Source organism: Miscanthus floridulus, chromosome 17 (genome assembly GCF_019320115.1).
Source record: "Miscanthus floridulus cultivar M001 chromosome 17, ASM1932011v1, whole genome shotgun sequence".
Taxonomy (NCBI): domain Eukaryota; kingdom Viridiplantae; phylum Streptophyta; class Magnoliopsida; order Poales; family Poaceae; genus Miscanthus; species Miscanthus floridulus.
In genome coordinates this window covers 15,422,237-15,438,328 of record NC_089596.1, presented here as the reverse complement: position 1 = coordinate 15,438,328, position 16,092 = coordinate 15,422,237, and the positions used below count along the sequence as shown (strand labels likewise).

The window sequence follows — 16,092 nt, the reverse complement described above, 5'->3', positions numbered from 1 at the left end:
AAATCACTTAATATTATTTTATAAGATTTGAATTTGGATCGATGGATTGTTAGTGTATTTGGTTTTACATTTTTTACATCTTCTCTGGAAACGGGGCTAGTGGTTTATAGACAGATAGGAATTTGCGAGATAAAATAAGTAAATAGACTGCAGGGTAGCACACTTCATGGGGATCTTCTGAAAAAGAAGTATATGGCTCACATAAATAGAGGACCTGTTTACAAACAAACACCACATATTCTAGTGACAAATTGATATTTGTTTTACAGAAACAACAAATGGAATCAACTGGCAGGTACTGTGAATCTTATATAGCAAACAATGTGGTCGTAACGGGAAAACAATTCAAATCATTCATAGATCTGATATCACTTTTAAACTTCTGTTCATGGATGAAACATATCTTCATAATTCGCTTCCCCTCCTGGTACTTGTCATACGAGTCACTTGCTTCCACCATTGACTACCAAGGCCTCTGGCTGTGGTGGCGCAACAATGTCCTTCACTGCACTCTCCACCTTGGGAGGACCAGAATGCCGCCGCATTGGCGAGGCAGCCGCAGTTCCACCTTGGAAGGACAACCTCTTCTTGACCGGTCCAGTAGAGCCTCCTTTCTCCGGTGTCTCTGAGCCATTGGTCATTGCTGAGCCCTGGAGGCGAGATTTGGCTCTTGCAGATTCCGTGGGAACCATGTAGCTTGGGAGTGATGGGGAGCTTGCGAGGCTTTCATCGTCCCGCACAGTCGAGGTGGCTATACTGTGCCTCCTTGGTCGCTCAGACTGCACGCTGAGCACACTCCTAGCATCATCGTCCACCTGTGAAACACCATTCTTTGGCGTGGCGGATTTCCTCCTGGCAGGTATTGGTGCCACTTTAGCAGATGGTGTCGAAGGGGATTGCCTGGAGGCAGGACGGGTCGGTTTTGGAGTTGGTGGTGATGGCTTTTCTGGCTTTGAGTCCCGGCGGTTGAAAGCTTTTGTGATTTCACCCTCTCCAAGGTTCAAGCTCATACTCTTAACGGATCCGCGGTCAATGTTGCTCTCCTTGTCAGCCCCATTGCAGCCCTCCCAAGGTTTTGCTGCCATCCAGCGCTCCAACCAGCTCCAGCCCCACTGCAAGTTGTTTGGGTCTACAAACATTGGGTTGACAGATCTTGATGTACTCTTCCACTGTAAACAACACATTTCGAGACATTTTAAGCTTACCATCGTAGAGCCAGGATCAAGTATATATAGATTAGCATATGCTCTGAGAGCAGGAATTCCTACCTGATGTGAAAATGCATATGCAAGCGCTCTTTCTCTTCTTATCGCTGCTTCTTGCCTGCTTATCAGGCTTGCCTCGATTTGCTCCTTGGATTGAGTGCTGTCATCCCAGTTCTCACCCATCTGAGATAGCATTGTTCACAGACAGAATATCTTTAATTCTCTCAATAATATTTTAAAATTATCTCGAGGCTTGGAGCAAATCAGACAAAAACGCTACTGATATTAGTTGAACAACACCAGCTCATGAAACTTTTACTGCATAGCTTTGAGAAGGTTTGCATACTCTGAAATTCTCCAATTCCTGTTTAAGTAGGAGCTGGCGTTGGAGGGCCTGGTTCTCCTCGGACATCTTTGCTCTCCTAGAACGTATTTGTGACTGCACCCGCGATAGAGTTTGCATACAGCGCAGAGTGCTTGCAGATTGACGCTTGACTGAATTACCCTCAACCAATGACTTCAATCGAACAAGGCCTCGCAGTGCTCTTAGTGCCCTCCTTGCCTACATTATCACAATGACCAAACACTCAGCATAACATTGTTTGTAAAAGTAAGATTCTTGTTTTTTTTTTCTTTCCTTTTTTTTTTGCGAAGCGTAAAAGTAAGATTATGCTTTACTATGAAACGAGTCAAATTTCCATGCAGTCATATTTCCCAGGGAACAGAAGTTAACGTTCACTAATTGCTATCTCAAGGATAGTTCAATAGCAGGACAGACAGGATATCAGTATCAAAAAATAATTGAAAAGAACATCAAAATGAGTGATGAAAGGTGGCTGCCACCAACTGCCAGTTGTTCAAGAATCATTTTTCTAACACTTTGCAAGAATGATTTGTAGGCCCTTTGGACAAATGCACATTGACATAAACAACAGACAAACCTAAAAAGTAAACAGCTAACTGAAGGAGAGGAATTAAACCAGAGATTAACAGCTCCTCCAGGTTCAACTAAAGCAATAAAATCTACTTCTTTAGCCATAAATTCCCATTTAGCCCACAAAGTAGTTAGATGAAAACATGACATGTAAATAGCTACAATATGCTAAGAGGTACCACTCCAAATTACAGTAACAGCAACTGGCCAACTAACACTTGCAAAGGTTGGCGAGCTGCAGACACCTAAAAGCTAGAACACGAAAAGAGAAAATATGCAGGGTAGACACCAACACCAACAGACATTTGCTTGCATGCTCAGTCATGTCGATGTGGAAACGAAATCAGGAAAAAAACAAACCTCTTCCTAACCCCAAAATATCAAAGACCTAATCAGCAGCTACCAGAAACAAACACTTCCATGTATCTATATAAACCAATTTCCAACTGTCACAATTGTTCTTATCTAAACATCTCAGGAAAAAAACAAACCAGGTCCAAATGGCACCTGAACAGGTGAATTCGGAAGAGATTTCACATTACCAGGTAACCTCGGAAGGCGGTCTGGATCTTGATTGCAGCGAGCTCTTCGGTTGGCACACCAGGTGGCAGCACCGACGCCTGTGCTGGGGCAGCAGGGGCCTCCTCCACGGTGACATGCTTGCTCTGCTCCTGCTCGGCTTCAGGGATCCTGACCTCCTCGGCCTGGTGAACAACTGGAGGAGGAGGAGCTGGAGGGGGTGGCACCGAAACATTGACTTCCAAGGAGGTAGATGGGGTCAGATCTAGCGGTGTTGGGTTGCTAGCTGCTGATTTCCTCCTTAGTCTCTGTTAATTTCAGGTGCAAAGTTTTGGTTTGTGATTATCAGAATTCAGGTCGAAGTTTAGTGATAAAACAAATGCAAGAAAAAAAAGGCGGCGCCTTGATCGCAGATCTGCAAGGGGAGGAAATGCCGTCTTGACAACAATGCTGTTGGAACTACAGAATGACAAACCAAAAATTCAATATTTTCTTTTCCATATGTAAAACACGAAAGCCCAATCGAAACGAGGACGGCGGCTGAGAAGTCTAGAAAAGGGCGAACAAGATGCCGGTTTTACCATGAATGAACAAACACTTGGACTGAAACTACTGAATTCTTCGGAACTGGGCGGAGGGAAACACGAACCCGATCAGATCCGAGTGAAAATGCTCCCCCAAAAATTCCAAAACGAAACCCGCAAAACACAAGAGAAATCCAAGGGGCCGGGGAAGCGTGGAGCATCACCTCCTCCTTCTTTTCCTTGGATTCAGGGCTGAAGACCCTCTTGACGGCGCCGAACCACTTGCCCTTCTTCCCCATGGCGCCACTCCACGCTCCTCCTCGAAACGGTCACCCTGGCACCTGGAGAGGAGCAAACAAGTCACGAACCAAACCACCTATCTGGAGACGACGGGTGTCAAACCACATACAAGTTTATCGGAAGAAGAAACGCCCAAATCTTCGCGCGGAAGCAAAGGGGAGGAAGGCGGGCGGCTAGAGACTAGAGTTTAGCTCTTTCGGTTGTGCGAAGGCAGAGGCGGGAGAGACGAAGGCGTCGTGGGGAGACAGCTGAGCTCCGCGGCAGCCCGCAATGCAATCATGTCGCGTGGGAGGCAGCGGGAGGTGGATGGAGGTGCGAGGAGCGGGGGCAGCAGGAGGAGCAGGCACCGGACAGCCGACGCCAACGAATTTTGGCTGGAGCTGACAGGGGTGCAGTGCAGGAGCTTTGGATGTTCGGAGGCTGCAACAGCTGGGAGCAGCGGCGACTGGCGAGAGAGGGAGAGCAAGCCAGCGAGCTGGAAGGAAGCGTGTGTACGTTACCTTGGTGAGTGTTGCGATGCGCCGCTCCTCCGCCTTCTCTTCCTCTCTCGCGGTGATGTGGTGAGGAGTTTTTAGGGGGGAAAGCTGGGGACTTTGGACAGCTTGGAGACAGCAGGCGGGGGAGGAGGGGAAGGGGATGGCATCGGAATGTGCATCGTAGTTATCCTAGCACTTTCATTTTTATTTGACAATTATTATTTAATTATGGCCTGACTAGGCTTAAAAGATTCGTCTCGTAATTTACAATCAAATTGTGTAATTAGTTATTTTTTTATCTACATTTAATACTCCATACATGTGTCTAAATATTTGATGTGATGGAGAGAATGAAAAAACCTGCAATCTAAATAAGGCCTAGTAGTGGATACTTCCTCCGTACTTAAAAACAAACGCTCCATTCGTTTGAAAGTTAGACTTTTTTAGTCAATGAATATTATTTTTTTCTCACAATAAATCAGCTAACAGTATTTTCAGTCATGGCTTATCAGCCAAACGAACATGACAAAAGTCGTTTTGGATAGCGACACGATCTCTAAAGTATTATTTTGACTCCTTGTTTTTATAAAAATATTTATCAAAAAATGATATATGTATATTTTTATGAAAGTATTTTTCAAGACAAATATATTTATATGGCTTTCACATTTCCAAACTCAACAGCTTAAAAGTTGTTCGTGATTTATATTCCCAATATTTAAGTCTTGTCCAAAATGACTTTATTTATTTTTTAGTACGGAGGAAGTATAGGATTATTAGGGCTGATTGGTATCGCACGAGGCTGAGCCAGGATTTTCAAGGTGCATCATTTTTATGTACGGTATTTAAATATGAGGTTGCTCAATCTGTTTGGTGTGGTGCAAGCTGTGTTTGTTTGAATGGCTACATTTCTATCTGTCTTATTTAGGTGATGCAAAAAATGGCAATCAAATCTGACTCCACAGGGCTAAAGGTTAACTACAATAAATCTCTGATGCTCCCATCAACATCTCTGAAATCAAGTTTAATCATTTGGCTAATACCTTTGGCGGTTCCAAAGGATCCTTTCCTTTTACTTGCCTTGGGTTACCCCTAGGTCACACCAAACCAAAAGTTGAAGACTTCCTTCCCCTGGTAAATAAATGTGAGAGGAGACTTGCTTGTGCTTCTTCCTTCTTATCTCAGGCTAGGAAACTTGACTTGACAAATGCAGTTCTCACTGCCCTTCCCACCTTCCATCTCTGTGCCCTTGCCTTACCCAAAGGTGTGCTCAAATAGATTGACAAATTTAGGAAACATTGTCTTGGGAGAGGATTGGACTTAAATTCTAAAAAACCTTCTAAAGCAGCTTGGGAATTAGTCTGTAAACCAAAAGAAGAGGGAGGTTTAGAGGTTTTGGATCTTCAAAAGCAAAATGAAGCATTGTTGATGAAGAATCTAGACAAATTTCTAAACAGAAGGGACATACCTTGGGTGACAATGGTGTGGGAAAAACACTATCCAAATGGTAAATTACCAAGAAACACTAGAAAAAGGGTCCTTTTGGTGGAAAGATATCTTAAATCTACTTGATACCTTCGAATTTCTATCTAAGGTGAATGTGCAGAATAGTCAGACCTGCCTCTTTTGGCAAGACAACTGGATGCAGCAGCCTCTCAAACTTGATTATCCTGAACTGTATTCCTTTGCAAAGAATAGGTGGATTTCGGTGCATACAGTCTACCATCAGCAATCAATCCATGATCTTTTCAATCTGCCCCTGTCAACAGAAGCCTTTAACCAGTTGCAAACTGTGAAATTCATTAGAGAGCATTTCTCATTGACTCATCAGGAGGACATATGAAATTCAAATTGGGGGACCTTCTCCCTTCAAGAGCCTACAATTTTCTAATCGGCCATAGAGAAGTTCATCAGGCATTCAACTGGCTCTGGAAATGTTTTTGTCAACTAAAGCATAAAGTTTTCTTCTGGTTGCTCCTTATGGATAGGCTAAGCACAAGGGATATTCTCAGAAGGAAAAACATGCAGCTTGGCTCATACAATTGTGTCTTGTGCAATCTAAGCACCGAAGAAACCTCAACACACCTATTCATGAATTGTCTTTTTGCCAAGGATTGTTGGAACTCAATTGGTATATCTTTTCAAGATGGTATCATTGCTGCAGAGGCTGTTATAGCGATAAGATCACAATCCAACTACAGATTCTTCATGATCTCTGCAATCTTGATGACTTAGGCAATTTGGACTGTCAGAAATGATCTTACTTTCAAAAACCTTCAGCCATAAGTGGAACAGGCCACGGAGGTATTCAAGAAAGAAATCCAGCTACTGTCCCTAAGGGCCAAGGCAAAAGATTCAGTCTTATTTGATTAGTGGATCCAAAATCTGTTGTATTTTTCTTGCTTAGTTTCATTTTCTTTCTTTCTTTGTTTCTTTAGTTCTTTGCTTGGCTGCTGTTCTCCATATGTTGACTTTAAGTTTTAAATAAAAATGCCTGTAGGGGTGAAAGCCCCTCCAGTTCCCTAAAAAAAAACTGACTCGTGGGATACACAATTCATCCACATCCCAGTGGAGTCTAGCTCAGGCGAGGCTCCTCCAGCTTTGCCGTTGCACGATGATACGAGCTAGTATACTTCATCCGCGAAACCAATCAAGCCCATAGTCATATCCTTGGGGCTCCCCTTATGTTTCCGCGAGTATGTTTAAAAATGAAATCTTTGTACTACATCCATCCCTAAATAATGTAATTATAGATCTGGTTAAAGTTAAGGTATCTTAGAGTTAACTAAGTTTACAAAAAAACTATCAATGACTCTAAATATATGTGTAGTATATTATAAAAAACATATTTATGATGAATTTAATTATATTTATTTAATACGATATCTATCAATACCTTTTTATATATTTTGTCATGTTTCAAATGTTGAGGGCATGTGTGGAGCATAGGAATTTCGCAGCAATGGCTCATGAATTTTAAAGGAATTAGTTTAATTTCATAAGAAAAAGCACAGGAATAGAAATTTTTTTCCACATTTCAAACCAACTGTGAATTGGCAATATTCTAGAATTAGATTTTTTTTAAGGAATAATACTTCTTCTTACTATTCCCTCCATCCAAAAAAATACTCACTTTTTGAGGAGTTAAATAGTTTCAACTTTGACCACCTCTACATGAAAAAATACTCAATTTTTTATATCAAATAAGTATCATTAGATTTACTATAAAATATTTTTATAGTAAATTTATTTAAAGACATAAATATTGACTATTTTTATAAAACTGAATAAACCACTAGTAAATCTAGAATTGACAGAGGGAGTAGTAAAAGCTTTACAAACTTTGACAGAACCAGCTAGACGTGACCCTGAAGATCTGAAGATGACAACTGACACGACTGAATCAATCCTTCGGCCTGAAGCATGGAGTGATGCAACAAACAGTTGCAGGATCTGGCTGGCATTCAGATGGATCTGCATACCTGCATGGCCGTTGGAAGTATGCCACGGTCTGGTCAGCGTAGTTGGAATTTTCCCTTCACCCTAAGTCACGCATGCTAAACGAGACAGGAAATGCAGATCAAGTTCAATTTGAGAAAATATAGGGGTGAAAACCATATGCTAGGTAAAAACATAGAAACTAATTTAAAAAACGTATTTTGATCGTTCAAAAAATGGAAATTTGGTATATCCATAGCGCATACAAATACGTGCTCGTATGCAAAAGTTGGAATGCAAACTCAAACTAAAAAAAAATTCAGACAATAATAAAAAAACTTTTAGATGCATGGATTTTGTCTTCTAGTGCACGTACACCTGAAATTTGTGAATTTTATACGAATCTTTAAAAGCGAGTTTGCATCTCAATTTTTGCATATGAGCACTATGGATGCACCAAATTTCAAAAAAAAAAACATGTAAAATGTGTTTTAAAATCGATTTTCATATATGTTCACTTAGTACGTGGTTTGCACCGCGTATTTTGCCAACTTGCAGCTAGGTAATGGCTGGTTAGTTTTGACATTACTCGTGCCAGTTAAGCGTGTAGTAACGAACTGAGGTAATGACTGGTTAGTTCTGACATTACTCGTGACAGATAAAGCTGAAATCCGCATCACATAAACACTGAGGTAGGGTACAGCCACGGATGCACTATATACTCATCGTACTATAGCGTAGGCTGTATTTAGTTCGCGAAATGGAAACTTTTGGACGTCACATCGAATGTTTCGGGGATATCGGAAGGAGTTTTCGGATACTAATAAAAAAACTAATTACATAGCCTGCCTGAAAACTGCGAGACGAATTTATTAAGCCTAATTAATCCATCATTAGCGCATGCCAGTGCTGTAGCACTTATGGCTAATCATGGATTAATTAGTCTTAAAACATTCGTCTCGTGATTTCCAACTAAACTGTGCAATTAGTTTTTTTTTTGTCTATATTTAATACTCAATGCATGTGCCGTAAGATTCGATGTGATAATTTGGGGTGAAAATTTTTGAAACCAGGCCTTACTTGTGTACCGTACATGCAAATAAATTGGGTACGACGGTGCAGGACAGCAACCACTGTTCTGCAGTACGCTATCTTTCAAGTTCTGTCATTAGCTATCTGCAAGTAAAATGGAGATACTTTATACCAAATAAAAGAGAACAAATGGTAATGATTGAGTTTATCCTATGTATTATGTATATATGTGCCCAAGTGGCAAGGTATCATTTGGTGGTAGGCGCTCAATGATATGCCAACTCAGCATCAGGGCCTGCTTCTATTTCTCTGCCATGTTTATGTTGCCTGGCTCCGGACCAGATGTAAGCGTGTTTGCGCTGGCAACACTCAATTGATTAAACACTGCAGATTCATGCACTACACCAACCAAAAATCTCATCTCTTTCCCTGCAAAAAACTTCTCAGTTGTCATTTCACACAAATAATTGATAGTAGGTACTCCCTCTCTCTCAAAATATATATCATTTTCGTTTTCTAAGAAATAACTTTTACTAAATATATATTAAAAAATATTAATATTTATGGTACATAATTAGTATCATTGAAAAGATCTTTGAATCTAGTTTTTTATTAAATTTATTTCGAGATACAAATGTTGCATGTATTTTCTATAAATCGAGTCAAACTTGTGACACGCACACCAATGACGATAGTTGTTTAGGGACGGAGGGAGTAGTTCAGAAAAATAACAACTCTTTATGCCTATTATTAATTGAGCCTGGAGTATTATTATACTGCACATTAAGCCAAGCCACAAGGCGTTGAAATTGTCTCTTTTTGCCCGTTGATCTTTTTACTAGTAAACAGGCACCAAGGCCAAGATGGCTGAGAGTCAAAGGCTATGGTAGAACCGCATGCATGCATGTGGACAGGGATAGTAACCTGTTCGTTTGGCTATGGCTCGTCGTAAACGATCGTAAATTTTTAGCCGAAACAGTATTTTTCTCTCACATAAATCAGCCAGTAGTATTTCTTTACAAACCAACAACGATTCGAACCAGCCAACCAAACATGTTGCTAATGCTTTGTCATGTTATAATAGCAGTACAAGGCTTAGAATAACCCGGCACGATACTAGAGGTCAAGCGTTAGCAAACAAACACTAATGATCGACGCGTATATATATTATATATATAGGAGTCCACAGAATTGAGTGTCTCACTCATAGTGTTCCCATCAGCTGTTTAAATAATGAATATGTCACGAGCTGCAAAGCGACAGCCTAACACGCGAGTTCTTCTTTAATCTGTTTGTATATTATTATGGAGTAGTTTTCACAGTCGCATATGTGCGCAACGGAGTACCATATGGTTATTTTTCTTCATCCCGAGCACTGTAGCTAGGCCCCACAAAGTGTGGTTCCCAAAGTTAACTAAGGGCAAGCAGTAAAGCTTCCTCAGCTTTTGAATTTCTATGAAGATTGATTTTGCAGTTGAAAATGAATCTCTAGAATAAGCTTTTATGAAGAAATTAAGTGATTTTGTGCTAGAAATGAATTAAGATAAGTTGTTTTTGTTTTCAATTGACATGCATCGAAACGAGGAGTGATTCTTTATAAAATATCTTTTGGCATAGGTCCATAAGCTTCTGTTTCTACACTCGTGTTGACGGAGATCGCCCATGGGGGTATCTATCGGGGCAGTGCCATTCATTCCTAGGGCTCATGCCGTTGATCACATTGATTGGCCGCCCCAGCGAGTCTTTTCCCGATCCATTTATCGGGATTTTCACTCCCGCCAATCATTGATTAGCATTTCTTGAAGTTTTTCTGATCCAAGATTGGTTTGTGTCGCTCGCTATTATTGTCTTCATGTGCCTCTACTATGACATTAGCCTCGATTATTCATCACTGAGCGTGCGGTATGGCACGACATGCAACATTCCAGGAGATGTCTGCATATGTCGCCTCTACGCATCTTCGTCTACACATCGTCAACCGCTAGCACCTCATGGCCTCCAATGATAGTGACGCCACTACCACGACCTCTGCCATACGTCACCATTCGCACCGCCCTGATGTGATCCATTAGACCATTACCTGTGCTCTAGCTACTGACCTCACCTCTTTGTTGCGAGCACCCAACCTAGCGTTGGGCAGTACAAGTTAGTGCAACCCCAACTCCACCCTCGACATTATTGTTACTATTTCCAACCTCGAGTGCAATCAGTCAGATCAACTTAGAGCGCGCAACCTACTTTGCCTCGTTGCATGATCGGTCCGATCAACTATTTGCATGCACCTTCGCTTCATAGGATTCCATGGAGTTTGTCCCCGGAGTACTGCATGCCTCCTCTCTAAGCAATGGGGCTTCTACGGCATCACCTTGTTGTGCTGCAACATTGCCATCCATGGTCATGCTCGCTGTTGCATCTTCACCATCATCAACTATGTCCTCGACTACGTCTCTACGCACCCAGCGTGTATGGACTTCATCAAGTTGTTATGTTCTTTGTCGTCCACTCTAGACACTGTCACTATAAATGCCCTGATTATTGGCTTTGTGCTAGATCATTTGGACTTACGTCCTCACTTCGTCTAGCACAACCTTATCGTTAACGTCACCATCTCTTCCCACCTACTTCGTCTACTCCAATAATCACACCGTTCTAGTCACCACAATTGTTGTTGCGGCCCTCTTAGTTGGTCCCTCAAACATTGATACATGGTTGAGGATCCCTCCCTACAATGTCCGGTATTGGCAACACAGGTGCATGCCTTCGTCTGTGACGTGTTCCCGAGCCTGACAAACCCATGACACGCTTTATCCATGGTGACTCGACCTTCTTCCTCGACTACCTTGATGCATCACTGCTTTCATCTACGACGCCTTCTCCAATGCGCCACCGTCTTCATGGGACCTCCTCGTGCGCTCATGACTTCATTTGCAGTTACCTTGACTTCGGCAACCCCATGACTGTACTGATCATGGCTATACTACACATGACATCCTTGACCATGGCTACTCGCCCTTGCGCTCGACTACCTTGATATGGACCCAAAGGACTACCACCTTGTTCGAGCAACCTCGTTGGCTTCTACTCTAGCCACAACGGCTCTGTTTGGCTGCCATTATAAGCTGGCTTATCAGCCATGGTACAATATTTTTCTCTCCCAACAAATCAGCCGTACAAATCAACACAAATGGCTTATAGACCGGCCGAACACCCGTGATGGATCGATTGATCTTCATGACTATGGGGATGTGAGCTTATTGGCTTACGACTTTCAACTTCTTCTCCAGTCTCATCATCCGCGCCTCTTCCACTGTGACTATGGTGGAATAGTACTAGAGTACTACAAATGTATGATTTCTTTGGTAGAATAGATAGAGTTTAGATTTGTTTTCATATGAGCCTAACTTGTTTTGTACTACACGATAATCCCTTGTACTCACAAACTGATGCATGCAACAAGCTAGCCACCTAATCTTGTCCACAGAATTAGGGTAAGCCAATAAATGGTTCTTGCTGTTTTGGGGAGAGTTAAGGGAATGTATTTATTTTTTGGAAAAAAAACTGGCTATGAATCCATGTGTATTTTAAGATGGAGAGAGTATATCTTTTGTAAAAAAAACAGAAAACAAACCTGTGATATTTTTGTCTCAAGATCATGGACAAGACGGTCCTCATTCTTTTGCCAAATTGCAGACTTGGTATTTAGGTTGACATTTGGGGGGGGGGGGGCGTGTGGCTGTCAATATTTGCGTTTCAAGACCATGCCGCCTTTAGTTTGCACGAAGAAAATTGCCCCTTATGTGAAAATACCAAGAACCTTTTTCTCTGCGAAAGAAAACACCAACAACTTAGGGCACATGCAACGGTCGTCCCTTTCCCGTCTCCATGTTGGTAATTTTGCGAAAAACTCCTCTGTTCCACTTGGAGACGGACTCCCCGTCGCCTCACAAGACGACGCCGAAGGCCCGTGCTCCGAGGCCCAATCGACAGAGAGAGCTGCGTTGTACGACCGCATCTTCTCGAGTTGTCGGGGCACTCGCGGATTGTGGTTTGCGCGCGGGATGGTGCTCCGCTCCTCCTCATGCCGGTCGCGTTGCTCCTTGCCGCGTCAAGCCAAGCGCCACTACGCTCATTGCCACCGACTGCGATATGAGGAATGGCAAGGCCGTAGGACCCATTCATCGTGGAAGCTGCTTGACAGCCGTAGTCATCGGACATAGGCGCTCTCCAAGAGCTACTGCTGCATACTGCCCTGCCGTTTGGGTCCGGCGAGATGTTGAAGCACAGGTCGTCCTCGCCGGCCATCCTCCGCCTTTGGCCCTTGCAGCATGGAATCCCTGGTCATCCAGGTGTTGATGTGATTGCTTGTGGGTGTTGCTTTCATGATTTGCCTCTGATTGTGGCTGATACTTTGAGCTTCGTGTTCGTGTTGCGAGCTTGCTACGACATGTAGTTTAGGTGTTTGTTGAAATGTCCATTCAAGCATCTAAAATACATGCTGATTTTTTCGGTGAAGAATGCATCTAAAATACAATATATGCTATATGATGAAACCAACCAAACTTTTTTTGGTTAATTTCTCAGTTCTCACCACCGATTTATTCAACAAGTTGTTACTCACAGGGTAGTCTCCTTGCAAGTTCAGGCTATCTGAGTCGGCCTGAAACTGATAGATGGAGCCAAGTTGGATAGGATTTGTGCAAAGTATAGGGTCGGCAAAGTATATGGCAACACTATGAAAACAAAAGAAATTAGACAAAAGACGTTGCAACTATATGTAATATAATTATATATTGATGCTTTTAAAAAATATTGTAATCATGTTGCTCTTATTTATCCTTGATACATTTTCTATCAAATAGCCACATAATGTTATGTAAAAATTTATTTATAGTTGATCCTAGCTACATGCAAATCATTAAATAGCTTAGAGACGGATCTCTGTCTGTGGGTTGTATGACATGTCTTTATATCTATCTATACGATATATTCGAGGCGTTTAGAGATGGACCCTGTCTGGGTTGTACATGCCCTTAGGAGCTGTTGCCAAGACGCTGCTGAGCCAAGATTGTAACTTTTGCTATAGAAGATTAGCAAGCGGTGTAATGATAACATTGACCTACTTATCTTGACTCCTGAGAAGGTGTACGTGTAGGTAGGATGTCTGTTTTCACCTTTGCTAAAAGCTGGTTAGCTACACAGCTCCCTTTTAGTTATTTGCCCCCACCTCTCTGTTTTCTTTGCTTTTGCCCTCCAGACGTAAGGCATACGCTCCTCTCACCATTATAATATAAACTATTATAATTGATCTTAATTTTATTTTAAGTCAAAATTTTCTTATTTTATCTGACTAGATTTTTCAAAAGATATATTAACAAGTACAAGGTCAAATAAATGCACTGTTAAAACATATTTCGCGAAGAGTCCAACAAAAAGTACAAAACCAATCGAACTGTAGTAGGTGTCGATGTATTTTCCTATAAATTTAGATAAAGTTGAAAAAAATTGACACTAGTTGGAATACTTTGCACAATCCTCCAACCAAACAAGAATATAAAGAGCATTGCTCGCACTTGCACGCGTTGCTTGCCGGCCGCTGTGGCTCGGGTTCACGACCGAAACACTGTGGTACGCCGACGACGACGTCGATGTATCATATGTATCCGGTGATGGGTCGAATGTCGATCACTCACGAGAGTGGCGTAAATTCCTCGTCCTGGAACTTGGAGCTCTGCATGCAACAGATATTTATGCAAGGCAACGCTCATCCTAGCAGCGGGAGCGGGATCCGAGAACCATTTCGTATTTCGTTTCTAGTTTCCAAAACAATTAAGTTCTTATATAGTGTAAAAGACATTTTAAAAGTATCGTGCTATATTTCTCGTTCATATCAAATATAGGGTCCAATTGGTTGCATATGCAACCCTTTTTTCACGTTCCACTGTCCAATTTGGACCTTATTTGATTATCGGCGCTATGTAGCCTAGTAACCCACTTGCTGCATGCGCTCTACAGGCCTCCCTTTCACTCTGTCGATAGGGTCACCGCTCGACGTCCTGTTGTCGCGGCCATGCCCTCCTCGCGCGAATTAAGGCTTGGTTCACGCAGTGTTGCTGCCTCTTTCCTCCACTCCGCCGCCCCACCCACTCGCTTTAGCACGCCCGTCGCCCACGGGTCCTCCTTCGTTGTCAGTCGCTTCCTCCACTCCGTCGCGCCGCTCCTTGGCCTCTGGGCCCATCAGAATCCCAAGTTCATTGCTGCCATCTCGGGCTTCCTCTCCGTCGGCGCCACCTGCACCATCCCTCATGGTCTCTCATGGCACTCACTGTCTTTGAGGTCCTCTTCCTCCATGACCATCTCTTCCCTGTCCTCTTTCCCCACTCTAGTCGCACGCCAACGCCACTTTCCTCGATCGAGACCCACACCGCCTAGGAGGATCCGCTCTCTTCATCCTAAAGCACTTCGCCCTCATCTCCTTTAGTGATTGTTGACGTCTACTGGGCTATGCTACCGCCCGACGACTTCATCAATGCCCCATTATTCATGTTCTCGGGGACGACACCCCCCTATTCATTGTGTGCCAGGAGGCCATGCATGCTGCACCTGCACAGGAAGGCCGTCGGAGAAAGAGGAGTTGCGAGGGAGAGAAGGAGGTGAGGATGGACAATGAACAATTGAGATTTGCTACCTGGAGCGGGGGTGATAATGGGATGGGTATTATTATGTTCACCCATAGTAGAGCTAGGATAACTTGAACAAGCCTTATGTAGTTAATAACTAAACATATATATTTACACTCTGGTATACAGGTTGACCACTTCTGCAAGAACCAATTATGCGCATAACACTATACAATTTCCTATCTAGGCAAACCAATATGACAGCAAATTGCGTAGTTTTGTCTGAGTTAAGAAAAAATATTTTACAAATCCTCAATACAAATAACGACTGCGTCGAAGAATGAAGCGACAGGATGTTCGCGCAGTTTTTTTTCCCTTTTCTGAAACAATCTTCGTGCAGTTGACGAGAAGGGAGACGACAAACCAACCTATGGTGTGCTGGGCTTCACGGTCCAGCTTAGGTTGGGTTGGGGGCCTTGGGGCGGTAACGTTAACAAGCCCCAAAGAGGCTCTCAAAGACCTTTTATTTGGGCCCGCATAGATGTGCAAATGGGCCGCACCCCTAATTTCCTTGTGGTCACAACTGCACGGCGAGTGCGAATCCCGAGGCAGGGGATAACGACGCCGCCGGCGGCGGCAGCGTACCTGTGGATATGCCGCCTCCTCTCAGCGTCTCAGGCCGTGTTTAGTTGGAGGCCGATTCGCCGCCGTCGGATTCGGCGGCACTGTTCATGCACTGTAGTGTTTTGTTTTTATTTGGTAATAATTGTCCAATCGTTGACTAATTAGGCTCAAAACGTTCGTCTCGTAGAGTACAACCAAACTGTGCAATTAGTTTTTGATTTCGTCAACATTTAGTACTCCATGCATGTACCACAAATTTGATGTGATGGGAAATCTTCTTTTTGCATAGTGCCAAATTCTGAAAAATGAGGAAACTAAACATGGCCTCAGACTGGACAACCGGATCCATCTGGTTGTCGCAGCACTGGATCTCATCATTCATGTGCCCAGATTTTGCAAGCCGAGTTTTTTACTTTTATTACC

General features: G+C 42.8%; 1 protein-coding gene across 2 annotated transcripts; it reads right to left on the bottom strand.

Annotated features, from left to right (window-relative positions):
• Positions 1-175: 175 nt before the first annotated feature.
• LOC136517092 (protein IQ-DOMAIN 2-like) lies at positions 176-4,120 on the bottom strand. 2 transcript variants are annotated; one of them, XM_066510611.1, is made up of 6 exons: positions 3,983-4,120; positions 3,407-3,523; positions 2,682-2,966; positions 1,552-1,767; positions 1,269-1,388; positions 176-1,169 (listed from the first exon to the last, which is right to left on the bottom strand). In XM_066510611.1, exons 2-6 carry the CDS (start codon positions 3,479-3,481, stop codon positions 444-446), a joined length of 1,422 nt encoding a protein of 473 aa, XP_066366708.1. In that variant the 5' UTR covers positions 3,482-3,523; positions 3,983-4,120; the 3' UTR covers positions 176-443. The 2 variants fall into 2 exon arrangements, with proteins under 2 accessions (XP_066366708.1, XP_066366709.1); XM_066510612.1 differs by lacking the exon at positions 3,983-4,120 and adding an exon at positions 3,592-3,960.
• Between the last annotated feature and the right edge of the window lie 11,972 nt (positions 4,121-16,092).